The sequence below is a fragment of the Quercus lobata genome, chromosome 4 (assembly GCF_001633185.2).
Source record: "Quercus lobata isolate SW786 chromosome 4, ValleyOak3.0 Primary Assembly, whole genome shotgun sequence".
In the NCBI taxonomy this organism is placed as follows: Eukaryota; Viridiplantae; Streptophyta; class Magnoliopsida; order Fagales; family Fagaceae; genus Quercus; species Quercus lobata.
The window spans coordinates 12,973,362-12,989,726 of record NC_044907.1 but is presented as its reverse complement, the minus strand read 5'-3'; the positions used below and the strand labels follow the sequence as shown (position 1 = coordinate 12,989,726).

The following is a 16,365-nucleotide window of genomic DNA, read 5'->3' as shown; positions in this document are numbered from 1 at the left end:
TGATTAGTGCTAATAAAAGCGGTTTTAGTAGTGGATATGTGTGAAATATATGTTGCTTCAATCATGCTTTCCATGTTACTCAATACTAGTAGTAAAAAAATATTGTGTAAATTTGTGTCCCTAGCATTACTCATAAGGTATTACGAGCATTCTATATTTCTTTACATAAACACTTATTCATTTGATTTCACTGCCTATTGCAAACAAAATCAAAGGTATAGCTGTTAGCAAATTTGTACTGATAAGGACCAACTAGGCAGCTAGCTTATCCTAGCATACATTGGTTACAGACATCCACATGACCTTTTATTGTGTTTGTGTATTCACATCAGAATGATCAACAAAGATGAATCAAGTATAGCAGATTAAATAATGAGAAAAATCAAGAATGTGGCACACCAAATGAGTAACTTTGATGATATGTAGCAAGAGTGAATACCCATCACACATGATGGGCTGGCAATGCTTGCCATATCCTCAAAAGTAGCAATAAGTGAAGGGCAGTGATGTGATTTCACTCCCAACATACATACGAACATGTCTGTTACAGTTGAGATAATTGGAAATAGGAAAAAGAGGTGAGGACCCATGAAGCTGAAAAGAATTTCTCATTATTCATGTGAAGGCTCCTTCCATGACTACAAAGTGGCACTGCCTTTTTCAAGCATTGCTTAATTAGAGGCCCACATATTGAACAGAAGAAATTCATCATGAAAAATTTGAATGATTGGATGAGCATGAAACACACATATACCAAAATTAATTCATTTCAACTGATAAAGTTTACAAACTTTTGGGTGTTTGTGACATCTGTTTTCCAAGAAAATTCTCCTCAGCATTTCCTTTTCCGGAATTTGATATTATAAACAATGATTGATCAGAATTCAAGGCTCTCTCACTCTCTCTAAATTTCATGAAAATAGTATCCATGTTGAAGGGAAACTATATTTCTTGATGTGGTGAATCTTGTTTGATTTGCTGACTATCGATATAATAGAGGATTCTGCAGATTGGTAAGAAACTATTTTAAATTTCATTCACATTCTACAAATAAGTATTCTATTGACTCTTCCAAGTACTAATGTACAATTGCCATAACATTAATTTCTTGGCAATATGAGAAACTAGACAAATGCTTCTGCAAAATGGTTTTAAGGTTCAAATTTATTAGCATCCAGTTTCAAATCTCACGTGGAGTAAAAGTTTACAAGTCAATTAAATTAGTTCACTGACTAATCTGCTCCATTACTAATCAATAGTATTCTGTATTGTTATTGGTATTTTAACTTCTTTTTCTAAACTGATGCATATATGTACTACCAGAAACCGTACAAGCACAGTTGCAGAATCAATTAAAACCTTCTTAGACCAATGTGATTTATTGGTTCCCCAATGGCTAAGAAGAAGAGATGGTTCGACATAGTGAAGAGGTTCTTTATTAGAGAGACAAACTCAAAGCCAGCAAAGGTAAAATGACTTGCTTCTTTGTTCAGTTTTGGTCTTTGACTCTGTTTCTCATTGCTAGAACTATTATCAGGATAGGAGAAGGAAATGGATTTTTGGAGGGCTTAAGATCAAAAGGTTAGCCTCACTCACTGCACCATCATCCTTAAATGAAAGAATTATAGGCGAGGCAGAAAAAGAGCAGATCAAGCATGCTCTTACTGTGGCCCATGCCTCCACTGCTGCTGATGAAGTGGCTGTTACAGCCGCTCAAGTTGCTGCTAAGGTTGTTGAGTTCACTGGCAACCCTCAATCTGACTACCAATGTGAACATGAATTGAAAGAGTTTTCAGACATTAGAGTTCAAGGTGAAGCAACTCAGTCCAACCATCAATGTGAGAGAGAAATCCTTGAATTTGCCGCTACTAGAATTCAGTCTGCCTTTCGGGGTTACCTTGTGAGTTTAAACAAACACTCTCTATCTCATATCTCCTTTCTCATCTTTTATTTATTCTCTGCTAATTTACAAATGTCTGACACTTTGTATATGATAAAGTAATGCCTGATAAAAGAAAACATATATCAGGAATTTGGTATGGACACAAATTAGACCTTTTTTTCTTTTTAGTTCTCAGATTGCATAGTTTTAATCAACATATGTGGGAGGGTTTTGCAGGCAAGGAAAGCCTTGTGGGCATTGAGGGGAATTGTGAAACTCCAAGCTATTATTCGAGGCAGAGCTGTAAGACGCCAAGCTATAACTACCCTAAAGTGCTTGCAGTCTATTGTAAATATTCAGTCACAGGCCAGCACAAGAAGATTTGGAACGGTGGAAGGCACTTGGAATTATGATGAAAGTAAAGAATTGCAGAATTGGAAAGACAAGATAACAAGGGTATGGAATGCAGAAAGAACTGACTCATTCTAATGTGAACAACATAACACTGATGAAAAAGAAAAATCTGTATCCCATTCCTCTCTTTCTAGAACATTAGTCTTCTGCTGGTCTAATTAATAGCATAAGAATTATTCTGTCTTTAACATTTGGGTGGCAAAATGTTATGATCTTCAGATAGACACAAACAATCAAAGAAGGTGGGATGATAGTGTATTGTCAAAGGAAGAGGCAGATGCATTATTTACGAGTAAGAAAGAGGCCATAAATAAGAGAGAACGAATAAAGGAATACTGGTTTAGCCATCGGGTAAGCTCCTTTTATTCTATAATCTTCTGATTATATATTTTTCAAGTTTTGGTTCAGTTACTGATACTTTCAACTGAAAAATTATTCAGAAGTCAGCAGAAACAGATCGAAACAAGGTAAACGGAAGATGGAGATACTGGTTGGACCAATGGGTAGACACACAAATTACTAAAAGTAGAGAACTTGAAGATTTGGACTCAGTTTTGACTTCAAATCCAAGACAAACAGATGACTGTGGAAGAAGACAACTTAAGCTAAGAAATGTTAAGGGACAGAATAATTTTGAAGGATTGGATTCTCCAATATTTGTTCCCAAAAGATCAATTCATCATAGGAGGCAATGCTCATTGGGAGATCATAATACTTTGTCAAGCTCTCCTGTTCCAACTTACATGGCTGCAACTGAATCTGCAAAGGCAAAAGTGAGATCAATGAGCTCACCAAAAACACGGCTCAGGAATTTTGATACATGCTCTGAAAGCTATTCACCATATAAGAATAAGTTGTCTCTCATATCCTCTATTACTACTGAAGTGCCAAGTGGTGGCAGGATTGGCAAGACTAATGGTTACCAGCAAAGATCTCCTAACTTGAAAGGCCTTCCAGGTCCCATAAAATCCAGACAGATGGTAAAGGATCTCAGCTTTAACTCAGAGTGCTCATTGCAGATTTGGGATAGACATGGTGGCTTCAGATAATTTCAGATGTTTGGTTTAAGAAGAGATCTTGGTTAGTGTGTTAGGTTGGAGTGGAGAACATAGTCTGTAATTTAATAGAGTTTAAATAGTTAAATAATGGGATGCTATTTTATCTCATTATTAAATGAGTAGCTTACAGTAATGCTACACAGTTGATTGACACACAGATAGTCTCTTTTCTTATCGCAACTATAATTGAGCAAATTCTATGCTAACTGGCATTATAATTAAGGTTTTATCCATAGATGTGACTTTATGATTCTGTTTTAAGCCAATTGTTTAGGACACTAGAGAATGGAGAAACAAAACAGCCATTGAAATATTTGGAGGCAGGGTTAGTGACTGGAGTGAAAGTCATAACATGGTTGCTGTACTAGAAGGTGTGGCTGGACACCTCCTTTTCAGGGAGGGCATTATACCAAACCTTTTACTCCCTTAATTTTTTTACTATCCATAATTTCCACTAGACTTTGCACATACTGGAGTCTTGACCTTGATAAATTTTTGACTGTCTTAAAATTTAAGATGCTAGAAAATGGTGAATTCAATCATGTAATCTAACAAATCAAATCAAATATTTCAGCATTATACCAAACCTTTTACTACCTTATTTTTTTACTATTCCATAATTTCCACTAGACTGTGCACATAATGAAGCTTGACCTCAATAAATTATCTATTATCTCAAAAGTTAAGATGTTATAAAATGGTGAATTCAATCATTTAATCTAACGGACCTAATCAAATATTTTAGAATTATATCAAACTAGTTGGTTAATCTTGTTTAGCTACTTTTAGTGATGCTTCCTTGTGTATATATAAACGAAGCTAGTGATGGAATTAACGCATATCAAATTTATCAAAAATTTATCAATAATACACTAAGTTTTTGTATTACACACTATTTTTTTACAAGAACTTCCTACCAACATATTAATCAACTTAATCACTTTATCAGTTTATCTGATTCCAAAAGGTGGCATTAATCATGGTTGCATTTCAAAAGCCTTGAGCACTAATACTATTTGTGAATACTAATAAAGCAGTAGAACAAAGTAAGCCTCCTCAGAATTGTGCTGGAGACAGAACTAATTGATTCTTCAGTACACACAAACACCCCAACAAAACCCTTCTAACATTGACACCTCAAACCCTCTGCAACAAAAAGAAAACAAAGGAGGCCCAAACTTTGTAGAAGAAGACCCACTTGGTGGACCGGACCAGAGGGAGTTAGGCCCAAATCATCTTTCAGAATATGCTACCAACCTATGAAGCTGATAGCATTAAGTGTTGAGCACTTAATAAAGCTACCAATAATGCAATCATTCTCATTATTGGCGTGGTCTGCTTTATCTTTCTTTATGTATTAGATTCCTTCCTATCAATAAAGCAGTCAAGATTGACGCCCTTTACTCTTTATGTAACTATACCAGAGTTCTTGAACTTACACATAACAAAGTTGATCTCTTCACTCCTAACCCAATTTTCTGAGGATTGTCCCTTTGGTTACTTCATTTCATTTCCTCTATTTCCTTCTTTCCCACAAGCAAATCATGTCAGTGATTGGAGAGGCTGCTCTATCAGCTTTCTTTGAGGTGCTGTTTGACAAGTTAAGCTCCTCTGATTTGTTGAAGATCTTTCAGCAAGAGCAAGTTCATGCTGACCTCAAGAAGTGGAAGACAACGTTGCCGAAAATCCGTGCAGTTCTGGATGATGCAGAGGATAAGCAGATGACAAGCAAGTTCGTGAAGAGCTGGCTGGATGACCTGGAAGACTTGGCTTATGATGTGGACGACATCTTGGACGAGTTTGCTACTGAAGCTTTGCGACGTAAGTTGAATGCAGAAGAACCCAGCACAAGTAAGGTACGAAAGTTCATCCCTGCTTGTTGTGTGGGTTTGAATCCAAGTTCTATCATGTTTGATGCCAATATGCGGTCCAAGATTAATGAAATCAATACAAGGTTGCAAGAAATTGTGACACAGAAGAATGATCTGGAATTGAGAGACTGTGCTGAAGGAAGGACTAGAACAAAAAGATCAAGGGTGCCCACTACATCTCTGGTGAATGAAGTTCATGTTTATGGCAGGGATGGAGATAAAAAGGCGATTGTCAAGTTGTTGCTGAGTGGTGAATCGAGTGATGCTCAACTCTCTGTGATTCCCATACTTGGTATGGGAGGGTTGGGTAAGACGACTCTTGCCCAACTAGTCTACAATGACGATGAGGTGAGCCGTTATTTTGATTTGAAAGCATGGGCTTGTGTTTCTGAAGATTTTGACATTATAAGGGTGACTAAAGCAATTCTACTATCTGTCATTTCTGAGCATTGTGATGCTAATGATTTAAATTCAATACAAGTCAAATTGAAGGAGACATTGTCTGGTAAGAAGTTTTTGCTCATTTTGGATGACGTTTGGAATGAAAACTACGATGACTGGACTAAGCTACGTAGTCCATTTGAATTTGGGGCTCCAGGAAGTAAGATTATTGTCACAACTCGGAATTATGGTGTTTCATCAACAATGGGAACTACCCCAGCTTATGAGTTGAAAGAGTTGTCAAATGATGCTTGTTGGAATTTATTTACCCAACATGCATTGGGGGCAACAGATTTTACTGCACATCCAAAACTTGAAGAAATTGGTAGAAAAATCTTAGACAAGTGTAAGGGCTCACCTTTGGCAGCAAAAGTACTTGGAGGCCTTTTACGCACTAAACATGATCATGACGAGTGGAAAGATGTGTTAGATAGCAAGATTTGGGATATTCCAGAGGAGAAGAGCAGTATTTTTTCAATTCTTAAATTAAGCTACCAATATCTCCCTTCACATTCAAAGAGGTGCTTTGCTTATTGTTCACTATTCCCAAAAGATTATGAGTTTGAGGAGAAAGAATTAGTTTTGCTATGGATCGCAGAAGGTTTTTTCCAAGAAACAAAAGGAAATAAGCCAATGGAAGATCAGGGTGATGAGTGTTTTCGTGATCTACTTAGGAGATCATTTTTCCAACGATCAAGCAACAATGAATCAGTCTTCGTCATGCATGATCTTATCAATGATTTAGCTCAATGGGCAGCAAGAGGCTTGTGCTATAGATTGGAAAACATATTGGATAAGCAATTTGAGATTTCTACAAAGGTACGTCATTTCTCTTACATTCGAAGTTATTTTGAAGGCATGAAAAAGTTTGAAGACTTCCCCAAAGATATGCATTTACGGACCTTCCTACCGCTGCCAATAAATCACTCGGGCTACTTAACAAACTACATTCCTAATTGTTGGCTACCACAATTAAGATGCTTAAGGGTATTATCTTTATGTGGATATGAAATCGTTGAGCTACCAAGTTCAATTGGTGATTTGAAACATCTAAGATACTTAAACCTTTCTGATACTAAGATTACAAGTTTACCAGAATCCACAACTTCTTTGTACAACCTGCAGACATTGCTATTGAAAGGTTGTTACCGCCTTATAAAGTTACCAGAGAAAATTGGGAATCTACTCAATCTTAGACATCTTGATATTACTAATGTGAATTCAATTGAAGAAATGCCAGCAGGAATAAAAGAATTAAAGAGCCTACAAACATTATCTAATTTTGTTGTGGGGAAAGATACCGCATCTAAGATAGGAGACTTGATGAACTTGGAGTCCCTTAGGGGAACACTTTGCATTTCAAATTTAGAGAATGTACTTGATGTTGAGGATGCAAAAAGGGCCAATTTACTTGGTAAGAAAAATTTAGATGCATTAGTGATGAAATGGAAACCTGAGCTTGATGATTTACAAGTTGCAAGATCTAGTCTAGATATTCTTGAGATGCTACGACCTTGGACAAAGGTGAAAGAAATTTCAATTGATGGCTATGTTGGAGCGAAATTTCCAACTTGGTTTGGACATCCGTCATTTTCTAATATGGTGCTTCTAAGGATTGAGAGGTGCAGGAAATGCACATCCTTACCTGCAATTGGACAATTACCATCCTTGAGAGACCTTGCCCTCGTAGGATTGTCTGCAGTGGAAATCATTGGTCTTGAGTTTTATGGGGAAGATTGCCCAAAGCCTTTCCAATCCTTAGAGACATTTTGCTTTAAGGATATGCAAGAATGGAAAGATTGGATTCCATGCAAAGTTGAGTACGAAGAATTCCCTTGCTTGCGTGAGCTTTCTATTTCTCAATGTCCTAAATTGCAAGGAAAATTGCCTCACCATGTTCCATTATTGGAAAAAATTTCTATTAATGGATGTGAGCAATTGGACGTTTCAATTCCAAACTTCCCAAAGCTTCATGCATTAGAAATTAAGGGATGTAAAGGGGTGATGAGCAGAAGTACAGATGAGTTATGCTTTCCAAAGTCAACTATTCTTTCTATTCCATATGTGAAAAGCTTGACGGAGGAGTTCATGCATGGGTTAGCTAAGGTAGAAAATCTAGAGATAGATAATTGTAAGGAGCTAACATCTTTGTGACAGGATGAATCCCTTATAACGCTGGATATAAGAGATTGCTCAAGCCTTGTCAACATCAGCTTTACATCTACTTTAAGGACACTAAATATTGATGGTTGTAGTGGTTTGGAATCCTTGTCAATCTCTAATTGTACATGTTTGGAAAAGGCAAGCATTAAGAGATGTAATTCTTTGACGTTGATTTCAAGAGGTCAGTTGCCTCAAAATTTGAAAACGCTAAATATAAGTAGTTGTGAGAATTTGCAGTTTTTGGTAGATGAGGGAGAGGCTTCTTCTAATTCTTCTTCTCTTCTTGAGGACTTATATATTGGGGGCTGTCCATCTCTAAAATGCTTATCATCAAGTGGCGACCTACCTACCACGCTTAAACGCCTTCGGATTTCGTCATGCATAGAGCTCGCATCTTTATCATCAAATAACGAGTTACCTAAAGCTCTTAAATGCCTTTATGTATACAACTGTCCAAAGATGGAGTCAATAGCGAACAACTTACCCAACAATGCGTCTCTTGAATATCTTGTAATCATAGACTCTGCAAAGTTGAAATCCTTACCGGTGGGCCTACACAAACTCTGCCACCTCAATCAGATATGGATAAGGAAGTGCCCTAGTTTTGTTTCCTTCCCAGATGGAGGGTTACTCCCCACCAGCTTGAGGGTTACCGGTGGGCCCAACTGCACGCCGAACCTCAATTCTCTTGGTATCGTCGATTGTCCAAGCGTCATATACTTTCCAGAAGAGGGTTACCCCACCAGTCTAACATCACTCTCATTTGGCCGGGAGAATATCTGTAAGCAAGTAACTGTGTGGGGATTGCACAGACTAACCTCTCTTACATCACTCTCTATTTATGGTGGAATTCCAGATTGGCAGTCGTTTCCAGATGAGCAAGATGGGAAGCTGACGATGACGCTTCCTTCCTCTCTTACCAAGCTATCGATTTGGAGCATTCCAAATATAGTAATTCTATCTTCTTTGGGCTTTCAAAATCTCTCTGCTCTTGAACTATTGCACATCGGAAATTGCCCTAAACTCGCATCCCTCCCAGAGAAGGGCCTACCTCCCTCGCTTCTGCAACTTCGTATTTACGAGTGTCCATTGCTGAAACAACACTGCAAGAAAGGCGGGCGAGAGTGGTCCAAGATAGCCAACGTCCCTTGCGTTGAGATTGATGGGAGGTCTGTCTATGAGGTGGAGGAGGAGCAGCCATAAAAAAATTGTAAAACAAAGAGCAATATTTACTCATAATAGTTACTCCTTCCTTCCAGGTACAACATTATTTGGTTTCATAATATCCTCTATGTTTGTATATGAACAATACAATTTTAATAATTCAAACCCTAACCCAGGCTAATTCTTGCAGTGTTGCAGCAGAGACTAGCTTTGGAACCACTAAACGTTATATTGGAATTTCAAAACATGGAGGTAAGTTAAATTTAATTATTTTCCTCTTTTAACAATTGAACTTCTGGCACTATGAAATTTTAGAGTCAAATTGTTTGTAATTTATTTGAATTATGTGAACACTTTATGCTCAGGCAGGCAGCTATTTGATAAAATGCCTAAAAGAGATATTGTGTAGTTTTTGAAATTTTTTACCTCATCAATATCTGATATACTTTTTAATTTGTTTAAATTATTGGCTTGGCTATCAGCTGTGATTTCATGATTGCTGGTTATTAGCATATGTGCACAGAATGGCAGGATGCCCTTTTAGTACAATGCTTGTGCAGATTGCCATTTCAAACATATATCATGCCTTGCATAGATTGATCAAATCATTGTCACTTGTGTTGCATATGGCAGGTATTTTATAACTATTAAGTCCGTTAATATCATTGTTTCCTTAAAAGTGTACCCACCAAATTTTAGTATGATCTAGACTATTCCATAACTTATGTTGATCTTGACCTCTTCATTAGAGAAGGAGGAGCAGCAATAAACAAAGAGGAAAAAAGTTTAGATATTTAATTGGTTTCATAACATTGCTCATTACGTATTTACATGTCCAAATCTGAATACAACAAAATCCTGTGTGTTTGTATTTAAAATACAATATGATTTCAATAATTCAAACCCCAACCCAAGCTAATTCTTGCATTGTTGCAGCAGTGACTAGCTTCTGAACTGATAAACCTTCTATTGGAATTTCAAAACGTGGAGGTATGTTAAATTTTCGTTACCATATGTTCAATTTTTTTGCCTCATCATTATCTCTTATAGTTAGTAATTTATTTGAATTATGCGAACCCTATATGCTTGGGCACAAAGTAGTATGATAAAATGCCTAAAAGATTTGTTGTATCATGTTTGAAATTTCACCCCATTAATACCTCTTATACATAGTAATTTATTTGAATTATTGGATCTGCTATCAGCTGTGATTTGATGATTGCAGGCTACATATCATGTTCTGCGACCCGATGATCAGTGGATGTGCACAAAATGTCATTTCAAACAAATATTGTGCCTTGCATAGATTAATCAAAGCATTGTCACCTGTGCTGCAAATGGCAGGTATTTCATTACTGTAAGTCCATAAATATCAGAATTTCATTTAAATGTTAAAATTTTATTATTAAATAACTAAATAGTAATAGTTATTTCATTTTATGGTACTAATTGGCTCCTATTTGGGTGGAGAGATGCTCTTTGGATACTGATCTTTCTTATTCTATTATTGTTGTAATTGCAGCCACTCTTTGGGCTATTTGGAAAGGCAGTGTTATAGAGCCGTGCTTGAAGGAAAGTTTGGCTATGCTTCTCAAGCTCTTAATTATTGCAAGCACATGGTCACAATCTGTCAAGAAGCAATAGCTGGGAATCATTCCCTAACGTAGCTTTAAACCTCCATTCTACAATTGGAAACGATTTGTTGAATTTAAGATCAGATAGGGAACCGAATTTCTGATCAATTCATGGTGGCTGGTCCTCTTCTTGACCAGAACTTAAGGCTTTGTCTCTGACTCAGTATCCATGTTGAAGAGAAAATGAATTTCTTGATGTGGTGAATCTTGTTTGATTTGCTGAATACCACTAATAGATGATATTGCAAATTGGTAAGAAATTATTAAATTTCATTCACATTCTACAAACATGTACAAATGTACAATTTCCAAAGCATTAATTTATTGGCAATTTGAGAAACTAGACAATTGCTTCTGTAAAGTGGTTTTGAGGTTCTACCTTATTCTTATTAGCATCCATTTTTCAAATCTTACATGAAGTAAAAGTTTACAAATCAATTGTCATTTAGTTCACTGACTAATCTGCTCCCTTACTAATCAATAGTATTCTGTATTGGTACTGGTCTTTTAACTTCTTTTTCTGAACTGATGCATGTATGTACTACCAGAAGCCACCCTACTAGCAAAGTTGCAGAATCAATCAGAACCTTCTTAGACCAATGAAATTTATTGGTTCTCCAATGGTTAAGAAGAAGGGCTGGTTCAACATATTGAAGAGGTTCTTTATAAGGGAGACAAACTCAAAACAAGAAACGGTAAAGAAATTTGCTTATTTGTTCAGTTTTGGTCTTTGATTCTGCTCCTCACTGCTAGAACGATTATCTGGAAAGGAGAAGGAAATGGATTTTTGGAGGGCTTAAAATCAAAAGGTTATCCTCGCTCACTGCACCATCATCATTAAATGAAAGAAGTCTAGGTGAGGCTGAGGAAGAGCTGAGCAAGCATGCTCTTGCTGTAGCCCATGCTGCCACTGCTGCTGCTGAAGCAGCTGTTACAACTGCTCTAGTTGATGCTGAGATTGTCCAGTTCACCAGCACCCCTCAATATAACCATCAATGTGTAAATGAATTGGAAGTGTTTTCAGTCATTAGAGTACAAGGTGAAGCCCCTCAGTGCAACTATCAATGCATGAGAGAGAAATCCATGAATTTGCTGCCACCAGAATTTAGTCTGCCTTTAGGGGTTTACCTTGTGAGTTTAAAGAAGGTCTCTCTATCTCATATCTCCTTCCTCTAAGTTTATTTAATCTCTCCTAATTAACATGTTTTGGAAACTATGTATATGATATAGTTCTACCTGTAAGAAGGAAACATATTTCGGGAATTTGGTACTGACAGCAAATTTATGTCAACTTTTAACTCTAATCATAGCAGCAAATTGATCAAAGCATTGTCACATGTTTTGCAGATGGCAGTAATTTTATAACCATGTCCATTAATATCATTGTTTCCTTAAAATGTGCACCCATCAAATATTAGTATGATATAAATGATCTAGACATTCCATAACATATGTTGATCTTGGCCACTTCATTATAGGAGGAGGAGCAGCAATAATTGTGCAAAACATAGAGGAAAAAAGTTCAGATATTTACTCCTTCCAGGTACAACATTAATTCGTTTCATAATATTGATCATTAAATATTTTCATGTTCAAATCTGAACACAACAAAATCCTCTGTGTTTGTATTTAAAATACAATATAATTTCAATAATTCAAACCCCAACCCAAGCTAATTCTTGCATTGTTGCAGCAGAGACTAGCTTCTGATTTGATAAAGCTTCTATTGGAATTTCAAAACGTGGAGGTATGTTAAATTTTGTTTACCATATGTTCAACGTCTTTTTATCTCATCAATATCTCTTATAGTTAGTAATTTATTTGAATTATACGAACCCTATATGCTCAGGCACAGCTGTATGATAAAATGCCTAAAAGAGGTATTGTATCATGATTGAAATTTCACCTCATTAATACCTCTTATACATGGTAATTTATTTGAATTATTGGGTTGGCTATCAGCTGTGATTTGATGACCACAGGCTACATATTGTGTTCTGCAACACGATGATCACTGGATGTGCACAAAATGTCATTTCAAACAAATATTGTGTCTTGCATAGATTGATCAAAGCATTGTCACCTGTGCTGCAAATGGCAGGTATTTCATTACTGTAAGTCCATAAATATCAGAATTTCATTTAAATTTTAAAATTTTATTATTAAATAAACGAATAGCAATAGTTATTTTATTTTAAATTCTTATATTGCATGCAATATTGATTCATATTCTCTGCAATATATATTTTTAACCTGGTTAGAAATCTATCCTAAAGTGCTCCCACTGGAGCTCATTTTAGTACTAATTGGCTCCTATTTGGGTGGAGAGATGTTCTTTGGATACTGATCTTTATTATTCTTTCATTGTTGTAATTGGAGCCATTCTTTGGGCTATTTGGAAATGCAGTATTGTAGAGCCATGCTTGAAGGAAAGGCTATCAATGCTTCTCAAGCTCTTAATTTCTGCAAGCACATGGCCACATTCTTTCAAGAAGCAATGGCTGGGAATCATTCCCTAAATGCTTTAAACCTCCTGTCTAAAATTGGAAATGATTTGTTGAATTTAAGATCAAATAGGGAACCAAATTTTGGATTTTAGTTGAAGTTAGTAAAAAAAGGTAGAGTTGCGTGCAAGGTGTAAGCTGTATTTGCAATGATCAAATGAGGAACCAAATTGTGGTACACTGTTTTAGTTTGTTGGCTAAAAAGAAATCCATAGTACTTCCTCAGGCAAGTCGTGAAAGCTCAACCCATGCACTTATTAAAGGTGTGGTAGCTGCAGTTATAACTACTAGCAGAGCTGAGGTTTGCAGCCTTTGTTGTGCACCACCAAGTTTGGAGATTTGAGCAGTTAAGTAAGAAATTTCTGTGCTGCATTCATGATTTTCTAAACTCTGGGTTGAACAAATCCCTGGCAAATCCTTCAAATGCTTGTTAGCTTGCCAATTCTACAGCTTCCTCTTTTACGTAGACTGTTCCTCTTCTTGACCAGAATTTAAGGCTTTCTTCCTGAATCAATATCCATATTGAAGAGAAATAAATTTCTTGACATGGTGAATCTTGTTTGCTTTGCTGAATACCACTATTAGGTGATTTTGCAGATTGTTAAGAAATTTTTAAATTTCATTCTCATTCTACAAAGTACTACTGTACAATTGCCATAGCATTAATTTCATGGAAATTTGGGCAACTCGACAATTGCTTCTGCAAAATGGTTTTGAGGTTCAGCCTTATTCTACTTATTATCCACTTCTCAAATCTTACATGGAGTAAAAGTTTACAAGTCAATTGTCAATTAGTTCACTGACTAATCTGCTCCATTACTAGTAAATAGTATTCTGTATTGGTATTGGTCTTTTAACTTCTTTATCTGAACTGATGCATGTATGTAGTACCAGAAGCCACCCTACCAGCAAAGATGCAGAATCAATCAGAACCTTCTTAGATCAATGTAATTTATTGGTTCTCCAATGGCTAAGAAGAAGAGCTGGTTCAACATAGTAAGAGGTTCTTTATAAGAGAGACAAACTCAAAACAAGAAATGGTAAAGTAATTTGCTTATTTGTGCAGTTTGGTTCTTTGATTCTGTTCCTCACTGCTGGAACAATTATCAGGATAGGAGAAGGAAATGGATTTTTGGAGGGCTCAAGATCAAAAGGTTAGCCTCACTCACTGCACCATCATCATTAAATGAAAGAAATCTAGGTGAGGCTGAGGAAGAGCAGATCAAGCATGCTCTTGCTGTGGCCCATGCCACCATTGCTGCTGCTGAAGCAGCTGTTACAACTGCTCTAGTTGCTGTTGAGATTGTCTGGTTCACCAGCACCCCTCAATATAACCATCAATGTGTAAATGAAGTGGAAGGTTCAGTCATTAGAGTTCAAGGTGAAGCCCCTCAGTCCAACTATCAATGCGTGAGAGAATGCTGCCATTAGAATTCAGTCTGCCTTTTGAGGTTACCTTTTGTGTTTAATGAAGGTCTCTCTATCTCATATCTCCTTCCTCAAATTTTATTTATTATCCGCTAATTGATATGTGATGGAAACTATGTATATGATATTGTTCTGCCTGTTAGAAGAAAACATATATCTGAATTTGGTACTGAGCAAATTTATGTCAACTTTTAATTCTAATAATAGCAGGAAAAAAAAACACACACACACACAAATTAGACCTATTTTTTTAAAGTTCTCACAGATTGTATAATTTTGATGAAAATATGTGGGATAGTTTTGCAGGCAAGGAAAGCTTTGCGGGGAAAAGGAATTATGAGGCAGAGCTGTAAGATGCCAAACCATAACTACCCTAAGGCTCTTGCAGTCCATTGTAATTATTCAGTCACAAGGCTGCACAAGAATATTTGGAATGGTGGAAGGCACTTGGAATTATGTTGGAAGTGAACAATCGCAGAATTGGAAAGACAAGATGACAAGGGTATGTAATGCAGCAAGAACTGGCTTATTCTATTGTGAACGACACAACTCCCATAAAAAATCTGTTTCTCATTTCTCTCTTTCAAGAACATTAGTCTTTGGCCTGTCTAATTAACTATATTACTTAATAGTATTTTAACTTATTTTAAGTTATGGGTGGCAAAATGTTATGACTTTCAGATAGACACAAACAAACAAAGAAGTTGGGATGACAGTGTATTTTCAAAGGAAGAGGCAGATGCATTTTTTGAGCGGGAAAGAGGCCATGCTTAAGAGAGAACGGATAAAGGAATGGTGGTTTATCCATCTGGTAATGTCCTTTTGCTTTATGATCTTATGATTATATATTTCTCAAATTTTTTTGGTTCAACTAATGATGTTTTCAACTGAAAATATTTATAGAAGTCAGCTGATATGGATTGAAACATAGTAAATGGAAGATGGAGGCACTGGTTGGACCAACGGGTAGATACACAAATTACCCTAAGAAGAGAACTTGAAGATTTGGACTCGGCTCTGACTTCAAACCCAAGACAAAGAGATGACTATGAAAGGAGGCAACTTAAGCTAGGAAATGTTAAGTGACCGAGTAAGTTGGAAGGATTGGATTCTCCAACATTTGCTCATTGGGAGGCAATGCTCATTGGGAGATCATAATTCTTTCCAACTTACATGAATGCAACTGAATCTGCAAAGGCAAAAGCAAGATCAATGAGCTCGCCAAAAATTAAGGCCTAGGAATCTCAATACATGCTCTGAAAGATATTCACCATATAAAAGAATAAACTCAAATCCTCTACTACTACTGAAGTGGCAAGTGGTGGTAGGATTGGCAAGACTAGTGATTTCTAGCAAAGATCTCCAGGTCCTACAAAGTACAAAATCCAGTTGGAAGGAAAAGGATCTCAGCTTCAACTTAGAGTGCTCATTGCAGATTTTGGATAGACATGGCTTCAGATGATTTCAAAGTGTCAGGTTGGAGTGGAGAACATAGTCTGTAATTTAATCTAGTTTGAATAGTTAAACAATGGGATGCTATTTCACCTCATCATCAAATGAGTAGCTCACTGTAATGCATTGTAATTCTACTCTACTCCCCTAAGTGTATTGAGTTTTGGTTGTATGAGGTTTTTTTTTCTCTGTTCAATACCAATTTATAAGTGTGAACTGTAACCGGCAGCATGCAAAAATAAATAAACTTGTATATTTTACATTACCAAAAGCTACTTTATTTATTTTAACTACCCACTTTTTAAACACATCTTACATCTCATTTTCTTATTTTGTAATACAGCTAATTAAAAT

At 36.4% G+C, this 16,365-nt stretch overlaps 2 protein-coding genes across 3 annotated transcripts; both read left to right on the top strand.

Annotated features, from left to right (window-relative positions):
* The first annotated feature begins 620 nt into the window (after positions 1–620).
* Positions 621–3,560, top strand: LOC115983839 (protein IQ-DOMAIN 14-like). Of its 2 annotated transcripts, XM_031106667.1 has the most exons (6): positions 621–1,013; positions 1,324–1,467; positions 1,538–1,900; positions 2,120–2,338; positions 2,516–2,647; positions 2,737–3,560. In XM_031106667.1, exons 2-6 carry the CDS (start codon positions 1,393–1,395, stop codon positions 3,343–3,345), a joined length of 1,398 nt encoding a protein of 465 aa, XP_030962527.1. In that variant the 5' UTR covers positions 621–1,013; positions 1,324–1,392; the 3' UTR covers positions 3,346–3,560. The 2 variants fall into 2 exon arrangements, with proteins under 2 accessions (XP_030962527.1, XP_030962528.1); XM_031106668.1 differs by lacking the exon at positions 621–1,013 and having other exon boundaries at positions 1,242–1,467.
* Positions 3,561–4,645: 1,085 nt separating this feature from the next.
* Positions 4,646–16,186, top strand: LOC115986481 (putative disease resistance RPP13-like protein 1). Its single transcript, XM_031109555.1, has 14 exons — positions 4,646–9,088; positions 9,184–9,245; positions 9,933–9,983; positions 10,219–10,337; positions 10,516–10,879; positions 11,176–11,773; positions 12,106–12,170; positions 12,324–12,374; positions 12,610–12,728; positions 13,035–14,171; positions 14,242–14,605; positions 14,866–15,061; positions 15,241–15,370; positions 15,463–16,186. Exon 1 carries the CDS (start codon positions 4,899–4,901, stop codon positions 7,818–7,820), a length of 2,922 nt encoding a protein of 973 aa, XP_030965415.1. The 5' UTR covers positions 4,646–4,898; the 3' UTR covers positions 7,821–9,088; positions 9,184–9,245; positions 9,933–9,983; positions 10,219–10,337; positions 10,516–10,879; positions 11,176–11,773; positions 12,106–12,170; positions 12,324–12,374; positions 12,610–12,728; positions 13,035–14,171; positions 14,242–14,605; positions 14,866–15,061; positions 15,241–15,370; positions 15,463–16,186.
* Positions 16,187–16,365: the final 179 nt, after the last annotated feature.

What these genes read in the sequence shown, in the direction of transcription:
- LOC115986481 (XM_031109555.1), top strand. Translation starts at nt 4,899, where the DNA reads ATGTCAGTGATTGGAGAGGCTGCTCTATCAGCTTTCTTTGAGGTGCTG.
- LOC115983839 (XM_031106667.1), top strand. Translation starts at nt 1,393, where the DNA reads ATGGCTAAGAAGAAGAGATGGTTCGACATAGTGAAGAGGTTCTTTATT. An exon ending in CTGCCTTTCGGGGTTACCTT is followed by an intron (nt 1,901 to 2,119) that starts GTGAGTTTAAAC and finishes AGGGTTTTGCAG; the next exon opens with GCAAGGAAAGCCTTGTGGGC. An exon ending in AATACTGGTTTAGCCATCGG is followed by an intron (nt 2,648 to 2,736) that starts GTAAGCTCCTTT and finishes AAAATTATTCAG; the next exon opens with AAGTCAGCAGAAACAGATCG.